The sequence below is a fragment of the Delphinus delphis genome, chromosome 15 (assembly GCF_949987515.2).
Source record: "Delphinus delphis chromosome 15, mDelDel1.2, whole genome shotgun sequence".
NCBI classification, from domain to species: Eukaryota; Metazoa; Chordata; class Mammalia; order Artiodactyla; family Delphinidae; genus Delphinus; species Delphinus delphis.
In genome coordinates, this window is record NC_082697.1 from 78,068,177 (window position 1) to 78,082,993 (window position 14,817).

The 14,817-nt window shown below is 51.7% G+C and overlaps 1 protein-coding gene and 1 non-coding gene across 6 annotated transcripts in view; one reads left to right on the forward strand and one right to left on the reverse strand.

Moving 5' to 3' along the window:
- Positions 1–6,817: 6,817 nt before the first annotated feature.
- Positions 6,818–6,921, forward strand: LOC132439072 (U6 spliceosomal RNA). Its single transcript, XR_009522302.1, has one exon. It is a non-coding gene; the product is annotated as a U6 spliceosomal RNA (small nuclear RNA).
- A 1,189-nt stretch (positions 6,922–8,110) lies between these two features.
- GTF2IRD1 (GTF2I repeat domain containing 1) overlaps positions 8,111–14,817 on the reverse strand; it is a 111,747-nt gene continuing 105,040 nt past the window's right edge. For 4 of the 5 annotated variants that reach the window (XM_060033135.1, XM_060033132.1, XM_060033134.1 and 1 more), the window contains 4 exons: positions 14,093–14,285; positions 11,934–11,971; positions 9,323–9,441; positions 8,111–8,238 (listed from right to left, as the gene is read on the reverse strand). In XM_060033135.1, the coding sequence (XP_059889118.1) occupies positions 8,170–8,238; positions 9,323–9,441; positions 11,934–11,971; positions 14,093–14,285 (419 nt within the window). In that variant the 3' untranslated portion in view covers positions 8,111–8,169. Of the gene's footprint in view, positions 8,239–9,205; positions 9,442–11,933; positions 11,972–14,092; positions 14,286–14,817 lie in introns of those variants that run through there. The other variant, XM_060033130.1, reaches the window with a different exon arrangement.

Below are 14,817 nucleotides of genomic sequence, written 5' to 3' on the forward strand. Positions count from 1 at the left end.
AGAACGGCTGTTATCAAAAAGACAACAAATAATAAATGCTGGCAAGGATGTGGAGAAAAGATAACCCTTGTGCACTGTTGGTGGGAATGTAAATTAGCATAGCGACTCTGGAAAACAGTATGGAGGTTCCTAAAAATTAGAAATAGAACTACCATATGATCCAGCAATTCCACTTTAGGGTATTTATTGGAAGGAAACAAAAACACGACCTTGAAAAGGTATCTGTACCTCTGTATTCACTACAGCATTATTTGCAATAGCCAAGACATGGGAGCAACCTAAGTGTCCCTGGATGGATGAATGGATAAAGAAGATATAGTCTGGGCTTCCCTGGTGGCGCAGTGGTTGAGAGTCCGCCTGCCGATGCAGGGGACACGGGTTTGTGCCCTGGTCCGGGAAGATCCCACATGCCGCGGAGCGGCTGGGCCCGTGAGCCATGGCTGCTGAGCCTGCGCGTCCGGGGCCTGTGCTCCGCAACGGGAGAGGCCACAACAGTGAGAGGCCCACGTACCGCAAAAAAAAAAAAAAAAAAAAAGAAGATGTGGTCTATATATACCCACACAACAGAATATCACTCAGCCACAAAAAAGAATGAAATCTTGCCATTTGTGACAACATGGATGGACTTAGAGGGTATTACACTAAGTGAAGTAAATCAGAGAAAGACAAATACCATATGATTTCACTTATATGTGGAATCTAAAAAACAAAATAACAAATAAAACAACAAAAAACTGGGACTTCCCTGGTGGCACAGTGGTTATGAATCCGCCTGCCAATGCAAGGGACATGGGTTCGAGCCCTGGTCCGAGAAGATCCCACATGCTGCGGAGCAACTAAGCCTGTGCGCTGCAATTACTGAGCCTGTGCTCTAGAGCCCGCGAGCCACAACTACTGAGTCCTTGCACCTAGAACCCGTGCTCCTCAATAAGAGAGGCCCATGCGCCAAAACGAAGAGTAGCCCCCGCTCGCAGCAACTAGAGAAAGCCCATGCGTAGCAACAAAGACCAACGCAGCCAAAAATAAATTTAAAAAAATAAAAAATCCTTACAGATACAGATAGATTGGTAGTTGGCAGAGGCAGGGAGTGGAGGATGGGTGAAATGGGTGAAGGTGGTCCAAAAGTACAAACTCCCAGTTATAAAATAAATAAGTCATGGGGATGTAATGTACACCATGGTAGGGGGGGAAAATGAAAAAAACGAGAAATGAGACTTCAAGAGGAAGAGCAGATTTCCTGAGCAAGGAAGGCTTGTATCTCAGACTTCAGAGCAGGACGTCTGGAAGGCGACAGAGAAGAAAACGACATTCTTTTTGCTGGGGGATGTTTAGGAGATATTAGGAGCTAGTGTTTCAGGCTGTGTGTTCAATGAGCTCTTTTTTTTTTCAGGGGACAATAGCACATTGTGTGGAGTTTTCTGAGAGCACCTGCTGGGCCGGGACCGCCTGGGGAGGTGGCACAAGACAGGACCTTCCTGCTGGACCGCAGAGCAGGGCGCACCCTTGTGAAGCAAAGGAAAGGGGAAGGGCCAGCCAGGCTGAAAGCCGGGGCAGAGGCGTGGAGGTATGTTAGGCTCTAGCATGTTCTGAGAACAGTAAGGACATGGTTTGGCTGGAGCCCAAGGCACACTGGGAGATACAGAAGGAGTTGCTGGGGGCTGGGCCCCAGATGCCAGAGTGAGGCCGGAGGATTTCCTCCTGGGGCAGTGGGGTCCAGCAGAGCTGCGTGCTGGCAGGGCCGGGTGTGTTCAGAGCTGTGGCTGAGGATGGCTCCTCTCTGTGCCACTTTCTCAGATGCCAGTCCAACATCTGTGAGCCAAGCACTCTGCTACAATTGGGGATTATGACAACACCTCTAATTAACAGTTTTAAAAATATGTGTGCGTATGTGTATGAGTCTGTGTGAGTGTGTATACGTGAGATTGTATGTGTTTGTATTTCTCTAGTCCTTCCAGCTGTGGCCTCCTGTTAATATCCCTTTCCTGTGCACTAAGAGGAGTGTCTTAGCAACTTTTCTGGGCAAGCCTTGAACTGGTACCCATTCTTCCCTCCTCTTTTTTTTAAAAATAAATTTATTTATTTTTGGCTGCGTTGGGTCTTCATTGCTGCATGCAGGTTTTCTCTAGTTGTGGTGAGCGGGGGCTACTCTTCGTTGCGGTGCGGGGGTTTCTCGTTGCGGTGGCTTCTCTTGTTGCGCAGCGCGGGCTCTAGGCGCGTGGGCTTCAGTAGCTGTGGCTCGCGGGCTCTAAAGTGCAGGCTCAGTAGTTGTGGCGCGTGGGCTTAGTTGCTCTGCAGCATGTGGGATCTTCCCGGACTGGGGCACGAACCCGTGTCCCCTGCATTGGCAGACGGATTCTTAACCACTGCGCCACCAGGGAAGACCCCTCTTTTTAAATGTACCTCTGTTCTTCTTCAAACAAGGAGGAAACGAGACAAGAACTCCTCCCAGCTGGAGGTTGCCCACTGCTTTTCCACCCCTTGCCATGTACGCAGAGCGGGGAGGGGCAGCTGCATGCAGGATCTACCTTGGGGCAGCGCTTGGTGGCCTGAATCCTCTAAGTCAGGCAGCCCTAGCTTTGAATCCTGGCTTGGTGCTCAATTTTTCCTAGTTGTGTAACCCTGGATAATAACCCTTGATCTTTTTTGAACCTCAAATTCTTCATCTGTAAGAGGAAGAAAGAATATTTACCTTGCAGGGCTGTGAGGACTAACAGTGCACACAAAAGGTCTTACCTAATGGCTCTGGCATTTTAGACAATTAGTATATAGTGGTTATATTACTATTATCTGCAAAAGTGTAAGCCAGGTGGAGTGTTTTTCGTACCTCTTGTAGCACCTAGTGTTTATCCTGGCTCCCATTTCCTACATCTTAGGTGGACCATTTCAGGGACATTGATGTTGAAACATCAGGCTTCTGGAGTCTAAACGCTTGACCAGAAATCAAACAAGCAGGCTTTAATGGTGGAAAACAGGCAGAGGCACCTGTCCTGGTTCCCCGTAGATGGGAGGGTGATGGGGTGGGGGCAAGGTTACTGGAATCACTAGGAAGGAGGATCTAGGGTTAAAGGAAGGGAATTCCCTGGAGGTCCAGTGGTTTTAGGACTCGGTGCTTTCACTGCTGAGGGCTCGGGTTCGATCCCTGGTCGGGGAACTAAGATCCTGCAAGCTGAGTGGTGCAGCGAAAAAAAAAAAAAAAAATAGAGTTAAGGGAAGGCTCACTTTCTGCCCCCTGTGGAGATGAGTGCAGTAATAACATGGTTTTATTTTATTTTATTATTTATTTATTTATTTTACAGTACGCGGGCCTCTCACTGTTGTGGCCTCTCCCGTCGCGGAGCACAGGCTCCGGACGCGCAGGCTCAGCGGCCATGGCTCACAGGCCCAGCCGCTCCGCGGCACGTGGGATCTTCCCAGACCGGGGCACGAACCCGTGTCCCCTGCATCGGCAGGCGGACTCTCAACCACTGCACCACCAGGGAAGCCCAACATGGTTTGTTTTTTAAAAGGAGGTGAAATTTAAAAATCATGAGGTGGAGGGTATTTCTGCCTTAGACTGGATGGTTCGGAGAGGCCTCCGTGGAGGGGACATTTCAGTGAAAGGTAAAACAGGAAGGCGCTGCCACGTGAGTTGGGAAGAAGGAGAGGCCTCTTTGAGGAAATGAAAGAAGGACCCCCAACCCCATGTGACAGAAGGGCAGTGCTGGGGAGACGGCCCAGGATATGAGATCAGGGGAGCACGGGGCAGAGGCCAGATCACTCAAAGAGAGTCTTTGGGTTGTTGGGGTCCTGTTTCAATCCACACACGTCAACCTCTACCCCCCTTCCCACTTCTGCGTCCTCCAAACTCGATCAACCAGAAACTCTGACACCAAGAGCTGCCCATCCTGCGACCACCAGCCTCCAGCTCTGCTCCTCCACTGTCTTCGTGCCTCAGTTTCCCCACCAAAAAATCCTTAATACTATTCTTCCTGAAGAGCCACTACATGAGGCTTCAAAGAGGTGCTACCATCCCTCTCCATCTTTTCTCTTCTTTCTCCTTCTCTGCCTGGCCCAGGTGGGAGGGAGCAGACCCTACACCTTGGAGGTCAGCAGCTGAGCCTTAATAAAGCTTTGACTCCTTACTTAAAAAGGTATCTAGAAGGGTTGTTGTGAAGCCCCTGCCAGTAGAGCTCAGGCTCACCCTCCTCCTTTTTTAGCAGAAGGGAAGCAGCTGGGCAGGTGAGGGAGGCTCCCTGCAGGGGAACAGGTGCATGAGAGCTGCTCCCCGCCCCCCTCCGGCCTCACCCTCGCTTTGTCCCTGCTCTGATTATTGCTTTATTACTGTTTTCAGTCAGATATAATTCCAGCATTTTCTATAATCTTGATCTTTTCATTGATACCAGATTTCTATACAAAGATTTGTATATAAAATGATTATGTACCCGCCAGAATACATTCCCCAGCAATTAGAACGCCTAAGATGCAGCTCCCAACATGCTTCTGCACATTCCTCATTTATTACTTTTGAAAGTGTTTTGTGATTTTTTTTTTTGGGTGCATGTGTTTACAAATCCAATAACAATTCTCATTTAGAGTTGCAAAACACGAAGCCAATTTTGAACCCAGACAGATGGCAGCTAAATGAAGTTTAATTAAAGAATGAGTGCTTTGAATCAAATCACTTTAAAAAGTACAGTACGCTGAGATTCTGGAGAGGTTGCATAAACAGCATCTGGCTCTCTTGCAGAAAGCAGGGGATGCTTGGGAGGACATACTCGGTAAGGCATCCCTCAGCGTATCTGGGGGTGCTGGCTGGGCACACTGGGCAAAGCGAGCAGGCGGGGTGGGGGGTGGAGGGGAGGTGGCCAGCGGCCCCCAAGCACATCCTCCGTACTCAACCCGGACACACCTCCCAAAGCCCGGAGCGCCCGGGACAGGAGGGGAAACGGACACAGGTCACCTCTTGGTTCAAAAGCTTTGACTTGACGGGAGGGGTTCCGCCTTATGCTTTTATGAAATGAAGTCCGGCAACAAGGCGCGAAGGTTTGCTGCACCAACCTACCTATTTGCACACGTCCGAAAGATGACAGATGCAGACACTCTGCAGTCCGCAGCGCTGGTGTTCCGGGGTTCCAGCGCCCTTCCCCGGGGCTCCCCGCCTCTCCGCGCAGTCGGCGGCGGCACCGTCTCGGGCACGCGGAGCCCCGCCCTCCCGGGGCCAGAGCCACTTCCGGCTCTGGCCGCAGATCTGAGCCCGGGGGCGGGGCGACCCTGGTCGGTCTAGACAACCGGGAGGCGCCAGCTGGGGTGCGGGGGCGCCAGGTGGACCCGAGTCCCAGGCCAACCAGGCCGCGAGGAAGCCGGTGCCAGGCTGCAGCCGCTCACTGCTCTGTGGCTGACGTGGAGAAGAAAGGGGACAGATCGGTGGGATGAGAGGCAGAGGAGGGGGACAGACCGGGAGCGCCAAGAAGTTGGCACTCAGTGCTGCGGGGGAGGGAAAGCAGTGGGGTTTTTTAATCCAGGGAGAGATAGGATGAGATGGGGGAAGGCTGGGTGGCAAAAGAAGGGGGCTTGAAGGCAAGGTGGCAGCTGCAACGATGTCCTTGATCTCCTAGGCAGTTTATGCCTTGCGGGGGGTGGTCAGTAGAGGGGGTCGCCCCTCCCCCTGATCCTGGAGATTACAAGGCCAGCTGGGCCCAGGGCCAGGGGCCTGAGGATGGAGTGGAGAGCCCTGGCAGGTCCTGGGGCCACTGGCATGTGGCAGAAAGAGGACAAGTTTGGGTGGGGCATACCCAGCTCGTGGTTCCGGCTTCTTGCGTCTTTCTAGGAGGAAGCAGAGTCTGGAAGGCTGGTACAGGGCCTTCCCTCCCAGCTCTGGGCACCGGGCTAACCCAGAGGGCTGGCAGAAGCTCCTGAACCGTTTGGATCGTGTACTTAGCTGATTCAGGACTCAGTTCCTCCAAGCTGCAGGCTTCCTGCTGGACCTTGGCTGGACCCCGTGGTCACCCTGACTCCTCTACGCCCCAGCACTTGCATCCAATTGACCTCCAAGTCCTGTTGGCTGCCCTCCCTGTTATTCTCCACCTGGCTCAAACCCTGCCAGCTCTCGCTGGAACAACTACAAGAGCCTCCCACATGGCCTCCAGCTTCTCCCTCCTCTGAAGTTTCCTGGCTGCTGGAAGTGGACCCTTCCAAAATGCAGATCTGGTCTTGGTTCTCCCCTGGTACTCTGTGCTGTGGCTCTCACCACTATACCCCATCACCTTTACCCGGCCCACAGGGTCTTCCACCAGGGCCAGGGAGAACAGGATGCAACGTGCAAGGCTGGGCCAGCAGAACCCAGGCTGCATTTCTGCCCCCGCCCACCTCTCGATCACAGCACCATGTGCAGGCAGCAGCCTGCTGGGAACACACCCACCTATCCGTCACACTTCCAGCCGCTCTCCTTGAGTCCTCTGCTCCAGCGACTCCTTGTTCCTGGAATTTCCAGGTTCTCGGTCCGGGCCTCCCTGCCTTTGCACGTGCGGCTCTCCCCCCTTTGTGCCACCGTCCTGCGCCAGCCCTCCCCGCTTTGTCCCACCAACTCCTAATGTGCTTCTAGGACCATTTCCTGATTCTGCGCTAGGTAAGGGCGCCCTGCCTTCCCCACCAGGACTGAATGAGCGGCCACTGGGTGCCAGGCCTGGACTACCGCCAGGCCCTTTTGACTTGTCTTTCTGCCTCCGGTCTCATCCTTTCCTTCACCTTTCCACCTGCCACCAAAGAGGTCTTTCTGAGAAGCAGCTGTGACCCATCACTCTGCTTCAGTACCCAGAACTCTGTCAAAAACCCACCCCAGGTGCTGGCTTCGGCAGCACCTACACTAAAATCGGAACGATACAGAGATTAGCATGGCCCCTGGGCAAGGATGACACGCAAATTTGTGAAGCATTCCATATTTTTAAGAGAAAAACAAATACCGTATGCTAACACATATGTATGGAATCTTAAAAAAATAAAAAAAAAATGGTTCTGAAGAACCTAGGGGCAGGACAGGAATAAAGACGCAGACGTAGAGAATGGACTTGAGGACACGGGGAGGGGGAAGGTAAGCTGGGATGAAGTGAGAGAGTGGCATGGACATATATATGCTACCAAATGTAAATAGCTAGCTAGTGGGAAGCAGCCGCATTGCACAGGGAGATGAGCTCCGTGCTTTGTGACCACCTAGAGGGGTGGGATAGGGAGGGTGGGAGGGTGGGAGGGAGGGAGGGAGATGCAAGAGGGAAGAGATATGGGGATATATGTATATGTATAGCTGTTCACTTTGTTGTACAGCAGAAACTAACACACCATTGCAAAGCAATTATACTCCAATAAAGATGTTAAAGAAAAACACACACAAAAAAACCCACCCCAGCCCTCCAGGCCCAACCCAAAGCCCCTTCGCCAAGATGCCTTCCCTCCAGCTATGAAGATTCCATACTTGCTGATCATACTTGACTTAAATATATATATATATTTATTTATTTGGTTGCATCAGGTCTTAGTTGCAACAGGCAGGCTCCTTAGTTGCAGCTCACTGGCTCCTTTGTTGCGGCATGTGGGCTTCTTAGTTGTGGCATGTGGGACCTAGTTCCTGGACCAGGGGTCAAACCCAGGCCCCCTGCATTGGGAGCTCGGAATCTTAATCGCTGTGCCACCAGGGAAGTCCCCATACTTGACTTTTCTGACTTCACCTGAGTTACTGGGGCAAGGGCAAGACGGCCCCTTACCACACTGAACGCTCCCTGAGGCCAGGGGGGTCAGCCTAGCACTTTGCCTTCCGTGGTGCCGCATCCTGAGGTCATGTGACCCCAGCAGCAGCCAAATGAGTGAAGTCTGTACCCAGGGCCTCGCGGTCAGGGCCACCGCCTCTGCTTTGGCAAAGACGGAGGGCCCGGGCAGGCCACCTGAGCTGGGTTTCCTGACCTCGTTCCAGTGATAGCTGCAGCCACAAATTCCAAGAGAGAACACGCAACAGGAACAAAGGCAATGGTTTTTTTTTTTTTTTTTTTTTTTACTTATTTAAAAAGGCCTTGCCGGCAGGAATATAGTGTAAAAATCATTGGAAAAACTAAAAGGCATCGATACATATCCGAATATACACTTTGTACATAAATTACATTTCCTTTAGTCTTTCTGAGTGAGGTCCTGATTCAGCACTGAGGTCTAGTAATTCAGAGGTCCCGGGAGCTGCACGTTCAGGCCGGCATAGTCCACCATGTACATTGGCCATTGCTAGAAAGAGGGGGACAGAGAGCCCGGGTTAGGACTCCGGGTGACGTGGAGAGCATACCAGAACACTCAGCGCTGCTTTCTGAAGGGCTTCCTCAGATGCTATTTATTTTGAGGCCATGGAATGCCCAGAGACGGGACGTGACCTGTCTAAGGTCACGCAGTTCACCAGTGGCCATGGGGCCTGGGCTGGAGCCTTCTGACCTATTCCCACCTGTGTCCCGGGGGCTAGCCATGTGAGCAGACATGTGGGGAGGGAATTGGGGATTGGCTCAGAACTGCTGGTCACCACCATCAACTCAGCCCCCTCCAGGCCTCAGGCCCCAAAGCAGCTGTCCTGTCTCTCTGGGTGGTGCAAGGGGCTAGGGACCCTCTGTGAGCACCCTGGCAGGAACAGAGGCAAAGCCTGAGCTTCGGGGTTTAGCAGGAAGGGGTCCAAGGATAAACAAATCCTAAAGTCATTTTCAACTGTCTTCCAATATTCTCCCCATTGGGACTCAGGATTTCAAAGCTAATATTTTGAAATCAGAAAGAACCCTCAAGTGTGTGCGCTTAATGAGGTTTTCCTCGTAGGTGGGAGAGAAAAATCCAGCCACGTGGCAGAACAGGTGGAGCTTTGGAGGTGGGGTCTCCATCCACCACCGACCAGCCATGAGGCCACAGAGTCATGCGGCCTCTGACCCTGGTTTTCCTTGTCTACGTAACTGCAGGGAACACCTCACAGGGCTGTGGCTCAGAGCATGTGATGTGAGCGCAGAGATTAGTCTAGCATCTGATTGCCCCGGGAACCCAGGAGTCTGCTTGAGGTCCTGCCGAGTGGGGGGTCAGGTCCCTTCCCTCTCCTCGGCCTCAGTTTGCCCATCTGCACAGTGGGGGTGTGAACTCCTTCCCCGGGCGCCTGTGGGCACCTGATGAGAGGGGGGTGGACTGTCTCATGGGTAGGGCAGGCAGATGTGTCTGCAGACTCTACTCAGTGCCCAGCATCTCCCCGCACCCCAGACCCACGCTCCGGAGTAGACGAGCCTGCCCGAGTGCCGGCTGAAAGCCAGAGAGAAGAGCAGTCAGGTCCAGGTCTGTGCAACTTTACCACGAGTGAGATCTGGTTGGTGGATGCCACTGACTCCGGGTTAGAGGAGGAGGAAGACGAGATGGAATTCCCTTCGGAGACCCGCTTTCTCTTGCGCTTGGGGATGCTGCTGTCTTTGGCTGGTAGGAGAAAGGGTTGCTGACGCCAGGTGCCAGGGCCACTGTGTCTTGGCCTCCTGACCCCCCACGGAGAAGGCCTTGCTCTCTGGTTTGAAGTCCCCCTCTCAGCACTCAAGGCTCCCGGCCCACCAGCGGCTGAGGCCCATCTCTCCGGCCTCCTTCCCTAAGCAGCCCCGCGCCCCACTCGCCCACCTTCCTGCTCCCGTTCACCTGTCTGCTTTGCTAACGATAGAGCCTCCTCCCCCGAGTGGGTCTCCCCAGCAGGTTTCCTTATACCCTCCTCAGACCATGTAGCCTGCGGGCTCCCGGCCTCCCCAGAACTCCCAGACTCTGAGCCACACAGACTTAAGTCTTAAGGGGAGTCACTTAGTGGCCAACGAGCCTTCATTCTGTCACAAGTAAAATGTAAGATCCTGCAGGCTTGCTGGGAGAGTCACATGAGCTAATGTGCCTGGTCCCCAGTAAATCGTCAGAAACTGAGAATTGGTATCAGTATTGTTGCTACTGTTACCGCTGATGTGTGACGACCCAGATCTGATTTGCTGTGAATGATGACAGGTCACAGGTACTAGTAGACAGGCAGTGTCCCAATGGAAAGAAACCCTGGTTCAGAGCCAGAAGTCCTAAGTGCAAACTCCACTGCTGCCACCTACTAGCTGTGTGACCCTGGTAAATTGATTAACCTCTCTGAGCCAAAAGGGGACAACTGTGATATGAGACTCAAAGGAGATTATGTGTATGAAAGAGCCTAGTACCAAGCCCAGCACACAGCAGGACTAGCAGGGGTCGTGTTGCTGCTGAATTCAATTCATGTGAATATGTAAGACTTATCAAAAAGATGTGCAGCTGTATATTGGGGAATTCCCTGGTGGTCCAGTGGTTAGGACTCTGCACTTCCACCGCAGGGGACCGGGTTCCATCCCTGGTGGGGGAACTAAGATCCCCGAATTCTCAAGGCCAGAAAAAAAAAAAAAACAAAAAACGATTTGCTGCTGTGTGATGCACAGGTGGGGACTGGGCTCGACTGAGTGGGTGGACAGGTGACTGACACAGCCCACCAGAAGGGTCTTAATGACACAGCATGAGGGCAGGCTGGGCCCAGGGGGCAATTGTTCATTCAGCTGCTGAAGCAAAACCAGAGCCTGGCATCTGGGATGTGGTGTAAAGACCCCGGGAAACAGGAGGCTCTGGAGGCAGGAGGAGCCCAGGTTGCGAGCCAGGGAGGAGGAGTTTTTGTAGGAGGCTTCACATGCCAACAAGTCAGAGGCGCTGGCCCAGGGCTGTGGACCTTAAAGATGGCCACGGCGGGGGGTGGATGTAAGTGACAGCATCCAGTCTCTGATCATTTGTCCCAAACTCTCCTCCCTGAGGCCTCCATGGAGCCTTCTGCGTGTCTGCCTTTGACTTGGGAGCAGCTCCCAAACCTAGTCACCTCCCTACCATGAGTGCCTAGTGCCGTGCCCGTGGCATCAGCACATGCTAGAAGGAGGTGGCTGCTGGTTGCCTGTGCCACCCCAGGCTGTGGTGTCCCAGGGGAACTGGGACCATCTGGAGTTGGGCCATCTTGGGTCTCAGGCCGGGGTGGGGCCACCTCGCTGAATTCCATCACTGTCCCCGTTAAGCAGCCACGCTGGGGCCTGCAGTCCACGGCGGCCTGTGGTTCAGATGGATGGTCCGGACACCAGGTTCTAGGCGGCCGCCAACTCACTATATGGCCTTGGCAAGTCCCTTCCCCTCCCTGGGCCTCAGTTTCCCAGAGGTACCATGAGAGGTGGGACGAGATGGGTGTTTCTTAATCAGAGGTGCACCTCCCAATTCCCAGGGCTCCATCCTCTCGAGCTCTGTGGCACGCCTGCTTAATCAGAATCCCAGAGTTTCCCAGGTTCTTGCGCCCTGAGAGGTTCCAGAAGACCAGGGTCTGGTGCAGGTGCTGCCCTGCAAATGCAGGCAGAATCTAGGGGGCCCAGCCAGCCTCCGGCAGCGCCCGCCTGCCTCACCCCTGCCGACCCCAGTCACCCCTCCTCCCCTCCCCAGGTGACTTCCGCCATCCTACCTGACGCCCCCTCTTGCTGGTTCCAGCCTGTCCCTCACCCTCTCTAGCAGATCTGACACCCTCTCTAGCTGATCCTCTCTAGCTGATCTGGCCCTCTGTGGCAGGGCCTCTCTGAAGGGTGCCTGCAGGCTTCCTGTCCTTCCAGCACCTGGGGATACTGGCGCTGCAGAGGGAGGTCTCAGGCTCCCTGGGGAGGTACTGGGCAGGGGGACTACACTTCCCTCTATTGCGTGCCACTTGGCCCAGATCTGTCCATAGACTCTGGTCCCTGAGAGGCAGAAGGGTGGGCTTTTTTTTTTTTTTTTTTTCCCAGCCACACCGCGTGGCTTGTGGGATCTCAGTTCCCTGACCAGGGATTGAACCCGTGCCCCCTGTCAGAGTCCTAACCACTGGACTGCCAGGGATTTCCCAAGGATGGCCTCTTTAGCCTCTGACTTACCTGGCACCTTGGCATCATTGCAGATTTCTGCAAAAGGCCTGAAAAAGAGAAAGATGAGGTGGCAGTTAGAAAATGAGGTTTCCCCTCCTCCTTCTCACCTGCTCCCTGAGTCTGGGCGACATCTCTCGTGAGATGACATGAGATGAGATGCCGCCACTGCTGGAACATTAGCCAGGTAAGACCCGGATGAAAACGGTCAGCATCCCCGCCCAGAGCAGGCGCATGATCGCCAGTCTCGGGACCTGGTTTCCTCTAGAGAGCGAGGGTGTCATCTGACCAAGTAATCAAAAGTGTGTGCCTAGATTTATGTAAATGGATATTTGAGACAGTAGTGTATCTTAATATATCTTTTACTTTTTATTTTATTGATTATTTTACTTGCAGTGTTATTATATGAACCACCCCCCACAAATCAGACGTAACCTAAATGTCCATCAGTAGAGGACATTATGGTCCATCTAAACAGTCGTTAAAGGGAGTTATCATGGAAATAGATAATGGTCAAATACACGCAAGATAGCCAGCGAGGAAACAGCAAGTTTTACTTACTGTCTACAGATAAATACTGTTTGATCTCAGTTTCATTTTTCAAAATATATATCTAACAGGCATTAAAAGAGAAGTGGAAACAGCAAGTTTTACTTACTGTCTACAGATAAATACTGTTTGATCTCAGTTTCATTTTTCAAAATATATATCTAACAGGCATTAAAAGAGAAGTGGAAACGTTGAAGGAAAACCCCAGAATGTCTTTGGTGGTTCTCTGTGGAACGTATGCCTACAGGGTGTGGGGTGGGCATTTTCTCCTATTTTCCAGAAGTTACTTCAGGGAGTGGACTGTAGTTGGGAAGGAAGGGAAACCTCTACTTTTCATTTGAGACCCCTCTGAATAATTTGATTTTTTTGACACATGCAAATACTATTTTAATTTTAAAACATGGAGTATAAAATTGAAAAGAAAATATGGGTAGAGGAAAAACTAAGAAAGAAATGCACCATCAGGGACTTCCCTGGTGGTCCAGCGGTTAAGACTCTGTGCTCCTGATGCAAGGGACCCGGGTTCGATCCCTGGTCAAGGAACTAGATCCCACATGCCGCAACTAAAGATCCTGATGCCGCAACGAAGACCCGGTGCAGCCAATAAATAAATAAATAAATATTATTAAAAAAAAAAAAAGCACCACCAGTGTTAACTCTGAACAGGAGTGTTATGGGTTATCTTCCTCGTTTTTTCTACTTTTTCTATTTTCCCAAGTGTGCTGTGTGTATTGTTTCTAAATCAGAAAATAATCAAATAAACTACAATATTTTTAAAAAAACACTATAAGGATATATAGTAAAATACAGACAGTGGTTGTCTCTGGGGGTACTGAATTACTGTTATTTTCTAAATACAGTAAAATGGGTAAACATGAGGGGAAGAGTAAAAAAAAAAAAAAAATCAAATTTAATTAAAATCCAAAAAGTAAACCAACACCCATGAATGCTGAGGCCTGTGTTTCAGTTGAAAGGGGTTGTAATCAGGACATCCGGGGCTACAGACTGAATGCTAGTGTCCCCGAAAAGTTCAAATGTTGAAACCTAATCCCCAATGTGATGGTATTTGTTGGTGGGGTCTTTGGGAGGTGATTAGGTCAGGAGGGTGGAGCCCTCGAGAACAGGATTAGTGCCCTTATTAGAGGCCCCAGATTGCTCCCTTGTCCCTTCCACCATGTGAGGACACAGTGAAAAGAGGGCCATCTGTGAACCAGGAAGAGCCTCACCAGATGCCAAATCTGCTGGCACCTTGATCTTGGACTTCCCAGCCTCCAGAATGGTGAGAAATAAACTTCTTTTGTTTAAGCTACCCGGTCTGTGGTATTTTGTTACAGCAGCCCGAATGGACTAAGCTACCTGGGTCTAGAGCCCAGCTGACCCACTGTGACTTACACTGTCCCTTTCCTCACCAGTTTCCTGATCTTTAAGATGAGAGTGTTAAGCTAGTCCATCTCCTGGATTCTGTGCAAGTGAAAGGTCCCTCTCTCTCCTTTTCTCTCTGTCTCTCTCTCTGACTCCTGGCTGGGCCTGCTTTGGGCGTTCCCCTCCCAGATCCAAGCAGCACCCTCTCCCATGGCCCCCACCACCCTGCCCACCCTGACGCAGGTGCTGGGGGCACTCACTGGAGCTGGTTGATGATGACCATGCGGACGTGCTCCCGGGCCTTCAGGATCTTCTCCAGCCGGTGTATGTCATATGTGTTGGGGTTCCGGAAAGGGATGTCATCGGGCAGGCCTGTGACCTCGACAGCATCTGGGCTGTCCCGAATCAGTTTGTAAGGGACGAGCACAGGCCGGTTCAGGCCCAGGGCCTCACCTAGAGGGCACAGGGAGTCAGGGAAGATGTCCCCTGTCAAAGCCAAGCTCTGTGGGGAACGGCTGGGACCCAGCACAGCCCCACTCAGTAGCCACCGCACCACTGAGAGTTTATAAGTCAACACACACACCACTTTTTTTTTTTATCCAATTAGCAAAACTAAAAATCCAGGAGGGGTGGGGGTGGGAAAGAGTGGGAGCTTGGGATTAGCAAATACAAACTAGTATATACAGGATGAATAAACAACAAGGTCCTAATGTATAGCACAGGGAACTATATTCAATACCCTGTGATAAACCAGAATGGAAAAGAATATGAAAAAGAATATATATAACTGAGTCACTTTGCTGTATAGCAGAAATAATACAACATTGTAAATCAACTATACTTCAATAAAATTTAAAAAAAAATCCATCAAATTCCCTGGCAGTTCAGTGGTCAGACTCCATGCTACCACTGAAGAGGGCATGGGTTTGATCCCTGGTCAGGGAACTAAGATTCCGCATGCCTCCAGGCTCAACCCCCCCAAAAA